At 42.0% G+C, this 21,692-nt stretch overlaps 1 protein-coding gene across 1 annotated transcript in view; it reads right to left on the bottom strand.

Moving 5' to 3' along the window:
• Window positions 1-21,692, bottom strand: part of ABCD2 (ATP binding cassette subfamily D member 2) — an 80,534-nt gene that overhangs the window by 19,988 nt on the left and 38,854 nt on the right. Inside the window, 3 exon segments of the mRNA XM_029617178.1 lie at window positions 9,352-9,497; window positions 10,635-10,729; window positions 16,552-16,720. Coding sequence (XP_029473038.1) covers window positions 9,352-9,497; window positions 10,635-10,729; window positions 16,552-16,720 — 410 coding nt within the window.

The following is a 21,692-nucleotide window of genomic DNA, read 5'->3' as shown; positions in this document are numbered from 1 at the left end:
TTACGGGCCGCTGCGAATCTCAAGTCGCAGCGGCCCGAGAAAAAGAAGAGGCCCGGTAGCAGGGTCACCACAGAGCCCATCCTGCGACGACCCGCGAAGAGGAGGCCCAGAGGTGAGAGAGAGGCTGAGGGTCTGTAGAGGGGTTGTGTGTGTGTGCGTGTATGAGATGAGTTGAGAGACTGTGTGTGGGAGTGAAGACCTGAATGTTTGCAGAGACAGCATGTGAGAGAGCCTGTGTGTGTGTGAGAGAGAGACAGCATGTGCCAGTGAGAGCCTGTGCATGAGCAAGACAGCATGTGGGAGTGAGAGACTGAGTGTATGAATGATTGTATGAGACACAGCATGTGACAGTGAGAGCCTGTGTGTGTGTGTGAGAGAGAGAAATGCATGTGAGAATGAGAACCTGACTGTGTGTTTGAGGGAAGAAGATGGAGAGAAAGAAACAGAAAAAAGACAATATAAAAGGAATTAGCAAAAAAAATAAGAAAGGGAAGGTGGGAAAAAAAGCCTGTGACCAACCAATTAGAAAACGAAGATCAGACAGCAAAGGTAAAAACAAAATAAATTACTTTTTAGTGATTGGCACATGTAATCTTTGGGAATGTGCAAGAATAGCACTTTCTCTATGCGGATCTCACAATGTACGAGATCAGCATGGAGAAAGTGGAAGCCCACGGGGCCTGCACAGAATGGGCTTCAGTGTCAGTAGCAGCAATCGGCGCCTCCCCAATAGCCATGCGGCAGCAGTGACAGTGGCAGCAGAGGAATGAGAGAGGTTCCGAGATTGCTGGCAAAAGAGAGAGGGGTCTGCCTTTAGTGTGTGCATGTGTATGAATGGGACTCTGCATGGGGGTGTATGTGTGTGAATGCATAGGTGCCTGCCTGGGGGTGTGTGTGTGTGTGTGTGTGTGTGAGAGAGAATGAATTGGTGCCTGCCTGGAGGATGGAGCGGGAGTGGTGTGAGAATGACTGGGAGCCTGCCTGGGTGTGTGTGTGTTTGTGCGTATGTGAGGGAGCCAGTGAGTGTGAGAGCATGAGTGTGTATGAGAAAATCCAGGGGAGTAAGAGTTTGTGTGTGTGTGTGGGGGGGGGGGGTGGAGGGGGAGAGAGTGTTTTAATTGAAGATTTAGCCAATGAAATTCAGCAACAAAAAAGTCACTAAGCAGGTAAGGTAAAGAATTATTTGTTTTTGCTTTATTAATAAATACAGAACATATATTAAAATTATAACTTTTTGTTATTAATATTAGAGCTACAAATATCACAAAATTATGGATTTTTCTAGAAGTGACACACTACCCGAGTTATGCTCGGTTTTTTTTATGAATTTTGACACACTGGGGCGGATTTTCAGACTCCGCGAATAGGCCTACTTTTGTTTGCGCTCCAGGCGCAAACAAAAGTACGCTGGATTTTAGTAGATACGCGCGGAGCCGCGCGTATCTGCTAAAAACCTGGATCGGCGCGCGCAAGGCTATCGATTTTGTATAGCCGGTGCGCGCCGAGCCGCGCAGCCTACCCCCGTTCCCTCCAAGGCCACTCCAAAATCGGAGCGGCCTTGGAGGGAATCCTCTACCGCCCTCCCCTCACCTTCCCCTCCCTTCCTGTACCTAACCCACCCCGCCCGGCCCTGTCTACACCCCCCCCCCTTCCCTTTCTCCGGGGATTTACGCCTCCCGGAGGGAGAAGTAAATCCCCGCGCGCGAGCGGGCCTCCTGCGCGCCGGGCCGCGACCTGGGGGCGGGTACGGAGGGCGCGGCCACGCCCCCGGACCGCCCCGGGCCGTAGCCACGCCCCCGTACCCGCCCCCAAATGCTGCCGACATGCCCCCGAAACGCTGCGACGACCGGGCCCGCCCCCCGACATGCCCCCGACACGCCCCCCTCGGAGAACCCCGGGACTTACGCGAGTCCCGGGGCTCTGCGCGCGCCGGTAGGCCTATGTAAAATAGGCTCACCGGCGAGCAGGGCTCTGAAAATCCGCCCCAAAGAGCGCAAAAGGTTGGCCATCACTGCTCTAGGACCTAAATATGTATACTTCAAAGGAGAGGACAGAGAAGAATTTATGATAGTTACAGAATGCAGAATACCTTATAGGTATAAGCAAGTATTTTTTAGTGTAATAAAGGTCTAAATTTAGAGGCCATGACAGGAAACTCAAAGACAGTTGATTCAGGAGTTACATTAGGTAATATTTCTTCACAAAAAGGGTGCTAGATACATGGTAGAAGCACTGGCTGGCCGGCGCCATCTTTAAAGATGGCCGCCGCCGTATTTAAAGATGGCTGCCGCCGTCGTAAAGATGGCCGCCGCCATCTTTAAAGATGGCGCTGGCCATCCACTGCTCCTACCATGTGACAGGAGCCGGCCAATGGCACGGATACCCTGTCACATGGTAAGGGCAAAGGGCCATCGGCATCAACTTTATGAGTGGCAGCCGATGGCCCGAGAATGGGAGATCGCTCCCGGGACCACCACTAGACCACCAGGTAATTTTAAAATGTTTTGGGGGGCTCGGGAGGGTGGGGGAAGCTAAGGGGTCGTTTTAAAGGGTCGGGTGGGTTTTTTTTTTTATCGGGCCATCGGCGCCATTTTTGAGTGGCAGCCAAAATAGCGCCGATGGAACGAGAGCAGGAGATCGGTCCCCGCGCCCCCACTGGACCACCAGGTAATTGTAAAAAGTTTTGGGGGGGTTCGGGAGGGTGGGGGAAGGTAAGGGGTTAATTTTAAAGGGTCGGGCCTCACTAAAAAAAAAATAACAATGTGAATCGGAACCAATTCCGATTCACATCACCCACATCACCCACAATCAGATTATTTCCCCCCTCTAGCCGAACCCGATCATTAAGACGATCGGGCACACGATTCATATCTCTAGTAGTTACATGATGTTAGGTTGCATATTAGGAGCTACCACCCAGGAAAAAATCTAGGCGTCATGGTGAATAATACATTGAAATCGTCGACTCAGTGTGCTTTGGCAGTCAAAAAAGCAAACAGAATGTTAGGAATTATTAGGAAGGGAATGGTGAATAAAACGGAAAATGTCATAATGCCTCTGTATCGCTCCATGGTGAGACTGCACTTTCAGTACTGTGTACAATTTTGGTCGCCGCATCTCAAAAATATATAGTTGTGATGGAGAAAGCACAGAGAAGGGCAACCAAAATGACAAAGGGGATGGAACAGCTCCCCTATGAGGAAAAGCTAAGGAGGTTAGGGCTGTTTAGCTTGGAGAAGAGTCGATTGAGGAGGGATATGATAGAGGTCTTTAAGATCATGAGAGGTCTAGAGAGGGTAAATGTGAATCGGTTATTTACTCTTTCGGATAACAGAAGGACTAGGGGACACTCCATGATGTTAGCAAGTAGCACATTTAAAACTAATCGGACAAAATTCTTTTTCATTCAACGCACAATTAAGCTCTGGAATTTGTTGCTAGAGAATAAGGTTAGTGCAGTTAGTGTAGCTGGGTTTAAAAAAGGTTTGGATAAGTTCTTGGAGGAGAAGTCCATTAACTGCTATTAATCAAGTTGACTTAGAAAATAGCCACTGCTATTACTGGCATCAGTAGCACGGGATAGACTTAGTTTTTGGGTACTTGCCAGTTCTTGTGGCCTGGTTTGGCCTCTGTTGGAAATAGGATGCTGGGCTTGATGGACCCTTGGTCTGACCCAGTATGGCAATTTCTTATGTTCTTATGGAAAAAAAAATAGTAACAGAATTCGAAAAAGCACGGGATAAGCAAAGAGAATTTTTAATTCTGAAAAAGTGAAAGGAAAACCAGAGATCAACTGAGGTTTATGGTTATTGCACAAGGAAGGAAAATGGGCAGACTAAAAGGGTCTTATGGGTCTTACATGCCATCATAATCCATGTTTTTATGGCCACAACTGGAGACTAAAGATTTTCAAGATTTCTTTTAGAGACCTCCTGATTTTATTTGAAATTCAGACACATTAGATATGCCCCATGGGGTCCATATTCAAAGCCTAGCTGGCTAGTTAAGTTATTCAGAAAAAACTTATCTGGTTAACTTAGCCAGGATATTCATCAGCACAGCTGTACTGCTGAATATACCCGGATAAGTCGAAAGTTAGCCAGATAATTTTATCCAGTTTATTTTAGACCTGCCTAACTTAGCTGGACAAGTCTGAATATTGGCACTTATGTGGCTAAGTTAGCCATTCAGATACCTCCTCCCCATTATGCCCCTGTCCTGCTCACCACTTAGCCAGATAAATATATAGCCAGGTAAGTACTTATCCAGCTAAATGGTGGCCGCTGAACATAGCTGAATATTTAAATACAACCACTTAGCTGGATATGTCCCTACTTATCCAGCTAAGCAGCACTGCATGATGGAGATGCCATCAACATGCTAAAGATATGAAAAGTATGCATAAAGGTAAAAAGTGGCAAAATGCTCCAAAACTTCAAGAGATTTTAAACCTCTAACTTGATAATCTTTTGTTGTGTGTGTATGAGTCCACCAAATGGAAGGGTCTCACATGAAAAATGATACACCATATGATGAGACTCTGTGCTGCATGACAATTCCTTTCCTATGCAGGAATTCTGAGCTCAAATCTTGTGTAATGGGGACCTGTACTTACTGTATAAATAATGTATTTGTGTTCAGGCTGTAGGAACGAGCAGGTACTCTATATTGCACATATTCCCAATCAATTCAAACAGGTTGTTAGCAGATATTGATGAGATAGAGAAGGCCACTCATCTGGCCCTCTGCAACTGAGGAACAATATGTCCAGAAGCTTATTGATTCTGAATTTGAAAAACAATATCTTAATCTATTTATTGGAGGAGAAGGGAATAGAGATATTGAGGACAAGTGGAGAATGCAATGGCTCCTTTAATCATTGAGTCCTGGTGGCCATATTTACTGATGATACCCTAATGCCTCACCATGGACTCCTATCACCATGGTGTACAATTCCTAAATTATGTCTTTGGGATGCTGTGTGGATTTGGTAACATTCCTGATTAAGGATACAACCCTTTCTCTGAAAGAAATAAAGCAAACCCCTCCTTGAGCCAGGGAAATTAAACAGAAGCTATAGGCTAATATCTTCTTCATGTAGGCGCATATACAAAGGTTATATGTAGCATTATGGTGAATGAACATAAAGGGGTAGATTTTAAGACCTGCGCGCGCACACAAACATGGACACGTGATTTTATAACATGCACCCTCAGGCGCGTGCATGTTATAAAATCGGGGGTTGGCGCATGCAAGCAGGGACACAATTGTGTACCTTGCGTGCGCCAAGCCTGCGCTGAGCCGCACTGCCTTCCCCCATTCCCTCCCAGGCGGCTCCGAAATCGGAGCGACCTCAGAGGGAACTTCCCTACCCCCCCACCCCACCTTCCCTTCCTCTAACTCCCCCGCCCCCAGCCCTAAGCTAAACCCCCCCAAAAATCGTCCTATCCTGTTGCGCCTGCCGGTTGACTGCCGGCGCACGATCCCCCGGTACAGCAGCAAATGGCCGCTGTGCAGAGAGCCTCTGACCCCCCCCCCCCCTCCCTGCCCCCTTTTTGAAAGCCCCGGGACTTAGACGCGTCCCGTGGCTTTACACTTGTCACTGGGTCTTTTTTAAATAGGCCCGGCGCACGTAAGTCCGATTATGTGCGTAAATCCTCTGGATTTACGCACGTAACGTTTTGAAAATCCGGCCCAAAGTGCATATATTGTTCAGGGAAGTAAGATTTTGACATTGAGGGAGAGACAAAGCACATCTGGTTCAAGTCACTGGAAATCTATTTCTCTAAGGCCAATTTTCAAAAGTTTAGGTGGCTGACTTTGAGAGTTAGGTGCCTAAATAGGCTCTTTTGAAAATTTCCTAGGGCTGAGTACCTAAATTTAGGATTTTAGTTTCACCTTCACTATGCACCTAAATGAAGGTGCTTAAAATATGAGTGGCTATGATTGTGGAGTTGGGGTGGGGAAAAAATGTAGGTGCTTAGCACTGATTTTCAGCAGCAGGCACCCAACTTAGGTGCCTAAATCTAGAAAAATGAATAACAGGCCTAAAATGTAAGACCCTAGGTTTTAGATATGTAAATGTGGGTGAATGTTCAGCCAATAATGTGGGTTCCTAAGTCTGACTGAAAACAGGGGACTAATTCAGGAGCCTTATTTTAGGCACTCAGCTTTTCTGAATATGAGCTTCTCTATTTCTCTTAGGTTTCCTATCTGTATTAATTTATGTCCTAGACCAAGTCAATTCAGAACAAAAACCTTACTCAGAATCCTGGAATGCTTAACAAAATTCAACTTCTGATGGCTACTTAGAGCAAGCAAATCAGCCTTACACTCTTCATCCATGGTGTTTTGTCATTTGCAAATAATGAACCAGAAAACACATACAGATTAGCCATACTCAAGGCCAAAAAATACTTCTTTGCAAAAAAAATCCACAACTTTGCACTCTAAAACCTTATTCTCATTTGTATCTTCCTTAACAAAACCCTCTCCTCCTATCATCCCAGACAAACAAGCAGCCAGCAAAGCTGCGGAACTAGCAATCTACTTTGATAAAAAGATCACCAACCTCCTTAAGCCAATCTCCACCCAACAACCAACAGCATCACACCCTAGAATCTCATCACATTACAAAGAAAGCAGCCTATCATCGTTCGAGACACCATCATCATTGGAGATCGACATTATTCTCAATAAGCTCAAACCCTCTTCTCATCCACTGGATACCATACCCTCCAATCTTCTCCTATCGACTCCTAACACCATTTCTAAAGCATTAGCAGACATCATCAACTGCTCTTTAACTCAAGGAAAGGTCCCAGACCAACTCAAAATAGCCATTCTGAAACCCTTACTAAAAAAACCTAACCTTTCAACAGATGACCCTGCAAACTTCCGCCCTATCGCTAACCTTCCCCTGATCTCAAGAGTGATGGAAAGATTAGTCAACAAGCAACTGTCGGAGTACCTGGAGGAGAACAACATACTCTCCCCTTTCCAGTTCGGCTTCAGGAAATCGCAAAACACAGAAGCATTACTTGCATCGTTATCTGACACCATCCTCCTCAATCTTGAAAAAAAACAAACATACCTCCTCGCTCTTCTTGACCTATCCACCGCATTCGACACAGTCAATCATGCCATCCTTCTCGAGCGGCTATCCGATATAGGAATTCAAGGAGAAGCTCATAGCTGGTTTCAATCATTCCTGGAGAATAGATTCTATAAAGTTAAAATCAATAACGAAGAATCGCCTCCTATCAAATCAACACGAGTACCACAAGGATCATCCCTCTCCCCTACGCTATTTAATATTTACCTGCTTCCACTCTGCCACCTTCTCTCCAACCTCAAGCTAAAACATTATATTTTCGCTGATGACATTCAGATACTCCTTCCCATCACAGAATCACTGCAAAAAACTTGGGCACATTGGATTAATTGCCTACAATCTATCAACACTCTGCTATCCAGCCTGAACCTTATACTCAATTCAAACAAAACAGAAATCCTCATCATCTCGCCAGACGAAAACCATACTCTCATCAACTCCCATAGCGCAACACAATTCACAAAATTATCTATTAACCACTCCCCTTCCGTCAGAGACCTAGGGGTGCGTCTCGACAATAAATTCAACCTTAAATCCTTCATTATCAACACAACTAAAGAATGTTATTTCAAACTTCAAGTGCTAAAAAATCTGAAACCACTCCTCCACTTTAGTGACTTCCGTCTAGTAGTCCAGTCTATAATTCTGTCTAAGTTAGACTACTGCAACTCTTTACTGCTAGGTCTTCCGCTCTTATCTACAAAACCCTTACAGATGGTGCAGAACGCTGCGGCGAGGTTACTCACCAACACAAATAAAAGAGCCCACATCACTCCAATTCTTCACAGCCTTCACTGGCTTCCTATAAAAGCCAGAATTACCTTCAAGACACTATCAATGATCCACAAGGATATTATGGGCATCGCCCACCTAAATCTAAACTCGCAACTCCGCCCTCACACATCACAAAGACCTATCAGATACAACTACAAAGGTTCCTTATATGCTCCCCCGATGAAAACTTCACTAACAAAAACGAGCACTCTCCACAGCCGGGCCCACCCTCTGGAACTCATTACCGCCGGATCTACGCCAAGAGTCTTGTCATCTAACCTTTAAGAAAAACCTAAAAACTTGGCTCTTCCGGCAAGCCTATCCAGAATCGCAGGAACATTCTGACACCGGTCAAAGAGCAAAATAGTCCACTATAAGCTCCTCGACCGTCCATACCCCCTCTAGGCCCAATCACGCCTGATCTGGACAGCCCACTTGTTTTGAAAATACTCTTTTGTTGATGCATTAGTTCTTTGAGCTCATGCATTACTCATGTTTTTGCCCATCAACACAGTTTTCTGTTAACTGTATATCCCAAGTTACACTACCCCTTTTTTAGCCATTCCCTATATTTATTCACGTTATTTTGACGAGTTATTGTTGTCTATGTAATATTTATTTATGTTCTTATGTTCAGAAACTCTGTTTATTGTAACACCTTAACCGCGACAGTTTTGTTCTATGGAAACCGACCTGATTTGATACTTGTATTGAGAAGGTCGGTATATAAAAATCCTAAATAAATAAATAAATAAATAAATAAATAAATAAATAAAACTGCTGGTGCAAGGAAAACAACTAATTCTATAGTCTCCAGGCTTCCCTGTATTTTCTTGCATTTGTTTGTTTGTTTGTTTGCTATGATTTGCATGTTCTTCATTTTATGGCAGCTCAGTAGTATTGTATGGTAGCTAATCAGGCTTTAGGACTAAGACTAGCAGCTGAGAGATGGCAGGAAGAATTATATCCCTGTGGCAAAGAGTTTAAGAGAGAGCCTCCATGAAATATCTGTAAATTGGTAACCACAATTTTAAGGAAAGGCCCTGCAATTTTCTAGTAGGCTTACTGGTAACTGATTAAAAAACTGGATAATTTTCTCCTGCATTCTTCAAAATATTTAACATTGATGTAACCCTTGGAGCAGACAAGCTGAAAAATGCATACTGTTCAGTTTGCAGAAATATGTTATTGCCTAATCAGGGTCTAACCTTGGGAAGATTTGGCTCCTGTCTACTTCTCAAATCATTGAGAAATCAAAGGAGAAGAATGCAGCTTTTATTTTGCAGAATGTGACACCTGATAAAGCATTCACTGCTTTTGAGTAAAATGAGGGAATTCACTCTCTTCATTTCTCCATGCCCTCTTGTTTCCTTTCAAAGCCTGTTTTCTGAGAGGGAAATATCTTGTAACCTACAGCTATGGGGGGAGGTTAAAGCACCCTATGATAAAAAATATGCACCTACCTTTGTGGGATGTAAAACATGTGCTGGGGCGGTGGTTTGTAGAGGACCCCTTTATATACTGGCCACAGGCCACTTAAAATTCTGAACAGAGAACTTTTTCCACAGCCATTGGGACCGGTGATAAGAAGATGCATTCCTTCGTCCACCTAAATATAGCAATCGCAATTAGAAAACATCATTTTTTTTTAAGATAGTCATCAAATGAATCTTAAAGTACACCACAGACGAATCTATCATATGAGCAATTGATGTTGTGGCAATGTTGTGTCTATACAGATGCCTTTCTCTTATGTAAAGGGTATTTTTTATCGTGGTATGTTTGCTGAAAGGTCAATTAACTGTTTTCAGCCAGTGGATCATATTTTATCACTGAGATATTTCCTGGGTGAGAACTATGGGCTTGCTGCTTATTAAACACTGATTCTGTGAGTCTCGATCTTGAAATTTCACCAGAAATGAAACTCTCTTTTTATCGGTACGCACCTACTTGCAGTGTCATGCGTAAATGTAAACAACGAATAAAAGGGGTGGCTTAGGCCTGCTCCAAGGTGGGGTTCGGAGGTTCGTGCACAAGTTGCTATCTTGTAAATGATATATGTGCATATATTACTGAACTTGTCCATATACCTACACCTGCTAATTGACTTGCTCAAATGAAAATCGCACTTGTCTTTTGTCTGTAGTTTTTGAGTGCGAGGTCTAGGTGAACTGGTGGGGTCTCAGGGTGAAGTACTGAGGGGCCTCTAGGTGAACTGGTGGAGGAATCGGTAAACTGCTGATTCCAAGTACACATCGAAATATTTTCAGAAGCAAATTAAGGGCATACTTTATAAAATGCCTGTCTCCACATTTAATTCTGGGTTATTATCCATGAATTATATTACTTAATATGCATGTAAAATATATGCATGTATTTTTAAAAAACGGGTACAGAAAGAACGCGTGTTCCTACTTTACAAATGAACAGGTGTACTGAAACAGAGGGGCATTCTTTTGGGGCAGAAAGATGTGGGAGCCACACTGTTTATAAAATGGCAGATAAATCTCCAGTGACTCACTTACACATGCAAATGCTACACTTTGGGTAGTTTTGAAAGTTGGCCTCATTTTTTTTTTTTTTAAATAAGCTATGCACATCGGCCTCACCACTTAAACCCTAGCCTACCTTACCTGATTTTCCTTCTTTACCATTCCCTCCTCCAAGTACTTTGTGCAAAATATATGTTTTGCTCTGTTTTGTAATATGACAGCAACAATCAGCAAATTCTCGCATATCACCTTACTTTGATGTTTAGGCTCGAAACCACCACATCTCCATTTGGTGTAATAATAGGAACGTTTTCACAAACAATTCCATGGTTAACATCAATAACCTTTCCTATAAAACAAGAAAACAAGTCATCAAGAGACCATTGTTATTATAATTATTTATTATTTATTAATCTTGAGGCACTGCTTATTGCATGACAATCCCCATAAGCTAGCATGAGCTACAGATTCTCCTGTGAGATTTAAACTACAAAAAAATCAGAAAAATAAAGTCAATAGATATCGTAAAACAATGGTTTATAAAAGCTCATAAAAAGCAGTGCAAGAATTCAATATGTGTAATATTGTATATGCAAAACAAAAGAGGGGCACTAGGTTACAGAGAGTGAAACATATTAATGGATCCTTATGCTTTGATTTATGCCACTTGCATACAATAATGTGCCATTTAGGTAATTCTGTAGAAATGAAGATTAGATACGTAAACACATACAGCAAGACTACTTTGCCAAGAAGCTGCAGAGAAGAGAACTGGTGAAGAAGTATGTTTGGCTGAAGTAAGAGAATTAAAAGACCAGAAAAAAAAAAAGCAAGCCTTATACAAACTTAGCCTTTTGCATAAATGGCACATCCACACATTAGTAATACTCAAACAAGCCATCCCCTGAAAACAAAAGAATGCTGTACAAAAGTAAAATGAAATAAAACCACTCATAGTCAGCTTTCTTTATATAACTGTTGTAATTCACCATTCTTACCAGAAGAAACTTTTAAGTGCAGTTGTATTTTAGTACAATATATTTAACTCATATGCCACTGATTTAAACTCATGTGCCCAATGTGCAGTTGCTGCCTGGAGCATAGAAATGCACCATAAAAAGTTCAGCTGGTCACTTACAATGGCCAATTTCACTCCACAGAGAAGAAACACACCAGAGGCAAGAATTTCACGTGATCTAGTCATGCTTTTGTTATCCTTTGTTAGTAAAATTACAAAATGGAGTAAACAGCATAAATACACATGAATATAGTTTAAAATACATAAGAAATCTTTATTTTATGATTGGAAACTATTTAAGGATTTCCAACAAATTATAAAGGCTACAGTTGTGTTCTAACAACAGTATGAGTAGTTTTCTTGAGAAAATACCTTGGAGCACATATATGCAAATGTAGAGCCCCTTTGAATCTCCACTAGATGCCCCTAGTTACACCTTGGGGTAGAGAGCTTAGGAGAAGGGGGTGTACCATTTGTTACAGCACCTCCCCTGAGGAGCTCCTGTAATATAAGGAAGCAAAGGTTTAGCTAGTAGTGACTTAGTGTGCCCTTCCAATTTAGGCCCCAGCCTAGAACAGGAGTGGAGAGGCACTTCCCAATCAGTTCATAGGCCTGGGAGGGAAAATAGAAGGAGAGAGAGAGTTCTGAGTCTTTTTTTAATTAGACCTGTGCTTTTCTAGAGGCTGATTTCCTTGCCCAGAAAGCCAAGAGGGATCTGTATACCTCTTTGCTCAAACCAAGAGGAGACTGCAGAGACCAAGAAGTGAAAAAAAAGAAGTTTTTCTGCTATTTGTACACCTGAATAAGGGAAGGAAGTTCTTTTTTTCTGCCACCCTTCCTTACCCCAGAGCTGGAGAGCTTATAGAACTGTTTTCCAGTGAGAGGCCTTTCCTCAAGGAAGAGGAGTTCAAGGGAGAGAAGAGGAGTAAAGAACAACTGGATACCCCCAAAAGTTTTCACCCAGGGACACAGAACACGGCCAAGTTGGGATGATTGGGCATATCCTTCAACCTCAGGTTCTGTGGAAGAGGACCTTATAGATATCTAGGACACCCCAGCCACTTTGAGACACTTATCATTCCACAACATGGAGGATAAGCAAATCTCAAGACCCAACACTGAGGGACACCTCCACATGGATAGAGAGACTTTAAAACTGTACTCCCATACCTTAGCTAAATCTAGACATTATATAATTTACATATCTTAATTATTTTGCAACAAATCACAGTAAACGTTTATTTGAACAACTATCCAGTGAGTCCAGCCTGGTTTGTCAGTGTGTACCTGCCTTGGAGAGCCATAGTAACACGCATGGAAGGGATTTCACTTATGCCCTGGGCCTTAAAGGATATCCTTCTCCCCAAGAGATCAAGAACCCACACCTCAAGGCAAAAAGAGCTGTGACTGTAATATTGGGATGTAGCTCTGGGATTTTTATGGCCCCTGCAAGATTCAGCCCCTTCTCTGAATTGGGGTTGCACATAATTAGTTGAAATAAATCTCTGTCCCTTCCATTTGACAATACAACATAGCAGAATGGGATGAGCAGCACTGGCATGAGATAAGGGAGCAATAATTGGCCATGTGATAGCCAGGTTGGAAACAGCAGAATGGTATTTTCTCCAGAATCAATCAAATCGGTGCTGACAGATGGATATTTGGGCAACCACCTCATTAGTTTGGGCAACTGTTTGGATTATTACAAAGACATGGATGGGGGGGGGGGCATTGAATTAAAGCTAAGAAGGAACCTTCATTTTCAGTTTTTATTTTATTTTTGCTGGAAATTTCAATACTATAAAAAAAAAAAATCAGTGGAAAAATGACTGTTATAATACACAGGACAAAAATTTGTGGAAAAGTCATTTTTTCTGTGATTTTTTTGTTACAGCATTGACATTTCCAGGAAAAATAAAATAAAAGCTGAAAACAAAGCCCCCTAAGTATGGGAAATGATATAGTACCAATGAGGAAGACAACAAAAAGTGATTTGAAGAAGGAGTGATATCCTACAAGTGGTCAAGTTTTCTATGGCTGGCAGCTGGGATATATCCTTCAAAGTGTAGCCCAGAAAAAGGTCTTTATCTGCTGGCATCTACTATGTTGTTCTGCTGCTGTGAGGCTCCAAACGGTCAAAGAGCTTGGAGATCAGAGGAAGGGGATAGCAGTTTTTCTTAGTGATAGAGTTGAGACTATGATAGTCAAGCAGTAATAACCCATCCTTCTTCCCCATGAAGAATAATCCAGTCTTGGTTTCGGGAGCAGAGAGCGGATATACTCTGCCTCAGGGTGAGACCTTGCTGGGGACCAGGTCTGTAACACAATCAAAGGATTGGTGAGCTGCCTACTGTTTGCTGAATACAGACAAACCAGGTGGGTGAATCAAAGCCTCAAGGCCTTTCTGTGTGCCTACATGAATCAACGACAAGATAATTGGGCCGCTCTCCTTCCACGGACTGAATTTGCTCGTAATAATCATGGGAACAGGACGTGTCTGCCAATTGACGGGGTGGATCTAGCGGGTTCAACCGATAGGCTGCACCAATCACCCCTCAGCACTAAGGGTCCACCATCATCTGAGCCTTTTCTGGCATTACAAAATACTTATACAACTTGTGAAAGTCCAGATGTGGAAAGCCAAAGCTGGCTACAAAATATGAATCCACACTTGAATGAGATAGGGCTGGGCCTGGGAGAGAAGTTGTGGATTTAATCTCCAATGGCAAACCCATCCTTTCTTCACATTTAAATGCTACCTCTTGGAGTTCTAGTTTTAGAAATGCTTTGGTCTGCAGTACAAAAGTGCAAATCTATGATGCAAAGCCAGTATCACAAATGATGAATGCAGTGCCTATAAATAATTAACTTGTATATCTATCGATGAGAACAAGATGAATAGAAGATTAAGGGATTGCTTCTGCCCTTTTGATTGGACAAGCACCAGAAATGGGTAAGAGAGGGTGATGGGGGACATGCTTTCTAAAAAAACCTTTAGCAAATATTGCATACTATATACTTATAGCATGCACTATTTGCTGAAATGAAAAAAGACAAACATTTTCAGGTTTTTCAGACCCACTAGGGATTCATTCCATTTAAAACAAACCAAACTGAAAATGAGAATTTTGGGTTCTGACTTCACATTCGTTTCAAATATATGCACATCCTTACCTCTCACATTCTCCCATCCCCTCTAACTTAATTCCCTCACCCTCCATTATCTGCTCTCATATTTCCCCCATCCCCTCTCTCTGATTCACACTTACACACAGTCCATGTCTTGCATACTATCCCTTTTCCCACTCGGTATCCTTTCTGCCAATCATACTCTTCCCTTATCACCCCTTCTGATTCTCACATGCTCACCCCTTTCTTCCCCTTTCTCAAATCCTTCCTCCTCTTAATCACTACCTCTGGCTCTTTCACCCCCTCAAATCCTATTAACATCTTTAGCTCTGTCACCATCTTTCACTTCACCACCTTCCCTCCCCCTTCACCTCTTCTGGTTCTTTCTCACTGTCATTTGTTTTGTTTTTTTGCAGTCTCATGCAAACAAAATGTATTTTTGTCTTCATATTTCAAATGTAATTTCTAAAGCAGTAAACGACATTGAGATGGGAGGTTAAATTAAGATTATTGGTGATATACTATCCAATAATTAGTTTACAAGATTTTTTAGGAATGTGTCATGGACCCATTAACTGTAGAGAATGTTCAGTAGAGGGGGATCCTTTATCCTCTTTCTCTCACATTTCTAATGCAATGCTGCATGTTGATAGTACTTTATAAGTAATGGGGCTCAATTATCAGGGGGACTGAGCTCCCTAAGCAGAAAATTGGCCACCCCAGAGACTTTCTCATGCTCAGTGGAATTAGCTGCCTAGAGTTGATTTTCAGGTCAAGGTGGCTAGGTTTAGCCACCTCAGGGCCAATGCTTCCATTAGGAAAACTAGGTAGTCACCTAGAGTGCCAAAATCTGGGGGGACAGCAAAATTTCTCCAGCACAAGGCCCAAAGGGGTGCTCTGCCAGAGCCAATATCACCAAAGAAGGAAGCGCTGTGCTGGAGCCATTGAGGGTGATAGGAGGGAGCGTTGTGCTGGAGGTAAGTTGGGGGAAGGGGAAGCGTGAACTAAAGTTTGCCTAAGGCAGTGATGGCGAACTTCAGTCCTTGAGTACCACAAACAGGCCAGGTTTTCAGGATATCCACAATGAATAATTATGAGATAGATTTGCATATTATGGAGGCATTGCATGCAAATCGCTCTCATACATATTCATTGTGGATATCCTGAAAACCTGGCCTGTTTGTAGCACTCTAGGTCTAGAGTTCGCGATCACTGGCCTAGAGTGCCAAATACTCTTACACCGGTCCTGGCCACCTAGCACGAGTGACCAAAAAATAGTCCTAAATCTAAGCTGCAACCTTGTGCAGCTGAAAATTTGCCAAAGATCTGCGGTTACATTTTAACTGCCAATTGTAGGCATGTGGGAGCCCACTGATAATCGGCCTCAATGTTTCAACATTTAAGGACTAATTTTAAAAGGCCTATCCTGGGAGATATGTGCGAGGCCGGGCTGTGCAAGCACCATGCGCATTTTCAAACGCCCGCAGCCATGTGCGTATCTCCCGGTAGGCGCCAAAGAACAGCTTGAAGAAAAAGGGTGGACTGGGGGTGGGGCCTGGGTGGATAGGAGAAAAGGGAGGCAGGTTAGCTAGGGGGTTCAGGAGGTTCTCTTATAGTCCACTCCTTTATTGGAGGGAACTAGGAAAAGGGCCTATCATTTGTTGCCATGCGCATCTACAGAAATCCTCCCTCGTACGCACGCGTGTCGGCATTTGCGCGCACCGATATAAAATTGAGCGTGCAGGTAGTGGATTTTATAACATGCGTGCGTTGGCGCGCGCGCATGTTATAAAATTGGCGCGCTAGTATGTGTGTGCTGGGATACCCGTGCGCAGGTTTTAAAATTTCCCTTTTAATGTTCACCATTTTCACAAGTCATTTTAACATTAAAACCTTATATTGAATCCTGTACTTTATAATTAAATAACAATAACAGAGCTACAGCTGTTGTAAAAACCAAGAAAACACTTCCCACATACATTAGTAGTTTCCAAAAAGAGTGACAAAATATTTGAGTTTGTTACCCTTGATTTCTAAGGGGCCATCAATGCGTACTTCTTTTCTGTCTCCATTCTTTCTGTTGTTTTTAGTTTCTTGGATCACAGCAACTCGCTTGTATATTCCCTTCTTGACTTCATTAAAAACGGAAAACATATTATACACTCGAGCAGTGTAACCTGCTAATTCAGTGACCTAGGAAACAAAACAAATGTCCTCATGGTTAGAAGAGAGTCTTCATAATTAAACACTTCAGACATCATCTAATCTTCAGCACACACATATATATATATATCAGTTTATCCTACAATTTGGAGCAGATCCCTGCCCCCACGGGATTTATAAAGACTTTGTATCACCAACATCTCTGAATAAAGACATTTCTGGACTTTTACCCTTTTCAACATCTGGTGCAACCCAATCTTTTTCTATGTTGTATTATTTTAATTAATTGTGAAAAATTAATAAATAGATTTTTTGTTCTTTTTGTGCCAATTCCTAAGGTGTTCCTATTCTTCTATATTTACTGTATGTACACACATCAGGAACACTAGTAAGTATATTCATGGCCTTATTTTTTTTGCACTATATATATATATATATATATTTTTTTTTTTTTTGCAATGTTTTCTTTATATATCCCATTGTAATCCTATGCTAATGCTATGAAAACTTTTTTAAACCAGATTACTTCAATTATCTTGATTGTTTTAGTGGTGGTCCAGCTTATAATTGACCAGGGATAGGCAACTCCAGTCCTTGAGTGCCGCAAGCAGGTTGGTTTTTAAAAAAAAAAGAAAATCCATAAGATGCCTTTGCATGCATCACCTCCACCACCTCTCATGTGTATTCATTGCGGATACCCTGAAAACCCGACCAGCTTGCAGCACTCAAGGACCAGAGCTGCCTATCCCTGTAGTAGACTTGCATTTCTTTTCCTTTTGGTGATTTGAATTTAATTACTTTCCTTTCAAACTCCAAGCGCAAGCTAAGTTGCAAGTCAGGTACAGTAAGTTTTTCCCTGCCCCAAAGGGTTTACAAGCCAAGATGCCAACGTACTACTCTGCGTAACTTCCTCAAACTGAACTTTAAGCACAAAACAAAATGAAAGGAAATCCCCCTTAATTTTTGAGATTTTCATGTGTTTTAGCGTGTGAAGCCCCATTTGCAAACGTTCTCACAGCTATGTCCCTTTGCAGTAGTAACCTTTTGCACTACTGGGATGCAACATCATGCAGAGCACCGGTGCACAAAGAAGGCTTTGCGGTCTGGGTTTTTGCAAAAAGGTTAGTGCACCTCAATGAGGTGTAGTTATCTTTTTTGGGCTGGGACAATAGCAAAATCTTGAGTGAAAGTTTGCTAGGGGGCTCATTTGCCTGGGTAGAAAACTTTTCTGTGACCAGGTAGCTAACCAATGAAAATGCTGTGGGTTAGTGCACTGGCTTCTAAGTTTGTGTATGAGGCAATGGTTGGCAAAGTGACTTGCCCAAGGTCACAAGGGACGGGCCCAGAAAACAGCAAGGTAGGCAATCAAACAACGCCGTGAGGATAACAACAAAGAATAGATGCCCAAGGGTCTTTTTCCAAATCTTTAATTGGTGGAGACGTATGTGATTAATTAAAAATGCCCGACTCGCGTCGAGTTTCGCCACATTCCAGTGGCTGCCTCAGGGGCTTAAATGAGAGCACACTGAATAACTATTAGTTAATTCCAACAACATCCGCATTGCAGGTTTTTGTTCTGTACCAAGTGGAGACGGCACACGCTGACGCGCAGAAACACGTATGCGGTGCCATTTGAGAATGGAACCGGGAGAAGCTTAAGCGCTACATTATTTAATCAAGATACGTCTGTAATGTGGATGTTGTTGGAATTAATTAATAGTTTATTTAGTGTGCTCTCATTTAAGCCCTTGAGGCAGCCACTGGAATGTGGCGAAACGCGGCACGAGTCGGGCATTTTTAATTAATCACATACGTCTCCACCAATTAAAGATTTGGAAAAAGACCCTTGGGCATCTATTCTTTGTTGTTATCACCAAGGTCGTAAGGGGCATCAGTGTGAGAAGCAGGATTTCAACATTGGCCTGTCTGGGTCTCAGCCTGTTGCTCTAACCACTAGGCCACTCATCCACAGTTGTACAGTTAAATGATAACAGATGTGTGTCTATCATTATGGGCATACTCGGGGCTTTTTTTCAGGGAGGTATATCCCAGTACTGAGTACTGACATGTTTTCCTCCACCTACTTGATTTGCCCTGTGGTTCCTCTAAAAACAAAACAAACCCACACATATCCAGCACGTGAGTCCTGGTACCTTTTGTTCTAGAAAGATAACACTGGGGTACTCATGGCTCTAAACAAGAAGTTCCGCCTTGACCTAATAGTGCTTATTTTCCTTCTTTCCATATATGCATGCAGGTCTGTGATCCACACATATGTACGAATCTCAGACAACCCCCCTACTCCTTCAGAATCCTCATGTTCCTTCTGAAAGATTCTGAAAATTTGATGTGGATAGGACACCACACACAAAATTGTTTGGCATCCATACACATAGACATAGTGATCTCTTAAGGCTTCTTTTCCTTTAGAAAGTAAGCTAAAAATATTCTGTATCATTGTTAAGATCCAAGTTTAACTGCTTATTCTGTATTGGGACTTTACATGTGCTATCATGGTGCTGCATGCTTTACTGGTCATGAACAGCACATCATCACATGGATCTGTAAAGGAAGCAATAGCAAAGGAGGGAGAGCGTCTGTAAGTTCTTGCACCTATTTAAATGAGGAATAAAGTCAAAACCAGAGGAAAAAGGCTATATACCAATATTTTTATCTATTCTATAGTAAATGCATGCATGGCCTTACATAAAAAAAATAATAAAATAAAATTAGAGACCTAAGGGTTCATTTACAAACTGTTTGTTTCAAGGCTAGAGAGGTTAGCACCAGTGTAACACACACTCATAGCATATTTACAAAACAGCGGCCTTTAGAGGCCGAAGTACTAAGGTCCACTAAGCTGGGCTCAGGTACACAAATTTCCCTTTTTACGCTAAAAGCAAACTTTTCAAAAATGTTTTGACTTCACATGCAGCAAACTTCCATATGTACCTTTATGCTTGCAAATTTTTGTGCAAAATCAAAGTTAATGAGCTGTGACGCTGCAAAATCATGCATCACAGTTCATTATAAGGTATATTTTTAAACCAGTGTGTGGGCGTCCATGTGCGCGCGGTTCCCAGTGCACACACGCTATAAAATCCACTTCCCACACTCCCAATTGCGCGCCCGATTTTATATTGATGCATTCTCTACCAAGATACTAGCAAGCTAGGTTGAGAGAACTTTGTAGAAATCTTTTCTTTGTGTGACTTTCCTTACTCAAAATTACGTCAAATCTTCACTGATGTGTACTGTGCTGTTCATAAGTCTCACAGTGCATGTAAAACTGGCCCCAAAACCCTAGACCACCACCAAAACCTCACCTGGAGTTACTAGTTGGCTGTCCTATAATGGTATAAATAGTTGACTTCTATGTAGTATGTATGGTTAGTCTAGACTCTAGAGCTCTCTCTTTCTATCTTCCTCCTCCTCTACCTCCCCTCCTCTCTCTCCCCCTAAATTTTAACAACTTGCATTTGTACTAAACATTGCAATAAATATCACAGGCATTAGGGCTCTAACACCCACAGTAACATATTTTGATAAATGACCCTGTGAAATGTCTACCTGACCAGGGGGTTTTGCCCTCCAAATTTACCTGTACTGATCACTTTTGTTTCTTAAAGTTTCTCAATTTTTTTTCCCAAAGTCTGAAAGTTGTCTTACAGAATTCTCCACACTGGTATCTATAATATTTGCACCTATAATACTTTATTTATTTATTTATTTGACACATTTTCTATACCATCATTCAGTTATGCCATCACAACTTGTATCTGAAAAGCAATCCATATTCGAGAGACATTTTTTTTAATGATCTGAGACCAGAGTGATGTATAATTGTCCTGAGAAGTTTTCATCGGTTAGGTTAAGACCATATGTTTATGCATGGATTTTCTACCACTTTTTAGCTTTGATCTATTTAAAACTGGCCTCACCCTAATCAGATCAAGGTCATGTTCAACAGAGTGGGTGCCAGGCCCATGCACCACCTTGGAAGTCTGCGCCCAATTGTTGAATTTTTGCAGAAGTTATCATGCCAGTCAACAGACAGAAAGGCGAATTGGACTAGCCTCTTAAGTGCTAAAAATCAGATGTTAAATGTCAGAAATAACTAATTAAAAGGAATACATCATGTGCATTTTCCATTCCTGCTGCTCCTAACTTTTAATTGCTAAATAAACAGAGAATATCTGCAAGTTAGCTTTCTGACTGCTGAACACATGCTCCAGCTGCTTTTGGTTGATTCACATTTCATATTTTGTGTGCTAGAGAATCCATTCCATTTTTATGGACTAGATTCTTAAAAACTTTATAAATTAAAATATATGGATCATCTTGTTAGCACTAAACACAGTTTATGAAATGTTCAAGCTGGACAGATTTTCTGCTAAGGTGGACTTTAATTATTCTGTACTTTGCCTTGAGCCTTGCTTTTTTTTCTTTTAACTTGAATCTTCTGAGACTACAGTGTTTGCCCATGTTCATATCAATATTTATCACTGATATGTATACGTTAAATGTAGAGTTAACATATGTTTTCACATTTATTCAATAACAGATTACAGTTTTGATAAATAAATCAAAGTAGATAAACCAATGGTAAATGACTAGTAGAGGAGAATAAACCTACACAATTAAATTTACAAATAAACTTGCAAAGCATACATAAAGGGCCAGATTTTAAAACTTATGCGTGGGCGTAGATTTGTTCGCGCAACCCGGCATAAACAAATCTATGCCCGATTTTATAACATGCGAGCGCTGCCGCGCACATGTTATAAAATCCTGGGTTGGCGCGCGCAAGGGGGTGCACACATGTGCCCCAATGGCTTTCCCCGTTCCCTCCAAGGCCGCTCCGAAATTGGAGCGGCCTTGGAGGGTTCTCTCAGCCTAGCTTGATGTCTCAAGCTAGGCTGAGAGAACCTTGCCCAAATCTCATCTTGGAGTGAGTTTCCTCACTCCGAAGGCCAGCAAATCTTCACAAGAGACCACTGTT

This window comes from Rhinatrema bivittatum, chromosome 9, assembly GCF_901001135.1.
Source record: "Rhinatrema bivittatum chromosome 9, aRhiBiv1.1, whole genome shotgun sequence".
Lineage (NCBI taxonomy): Eukaryota > Metazoa > Chordata > Amphibia > Gymnophiona > Rhinatrematidae > Rhinatrema > Rhinatrema bivittatum.
The sequence above is the reverse complement of the archived record's forward strand: the minus strand, read 5'-3'. Positions and strand labels throughout refer to the sequence as shown.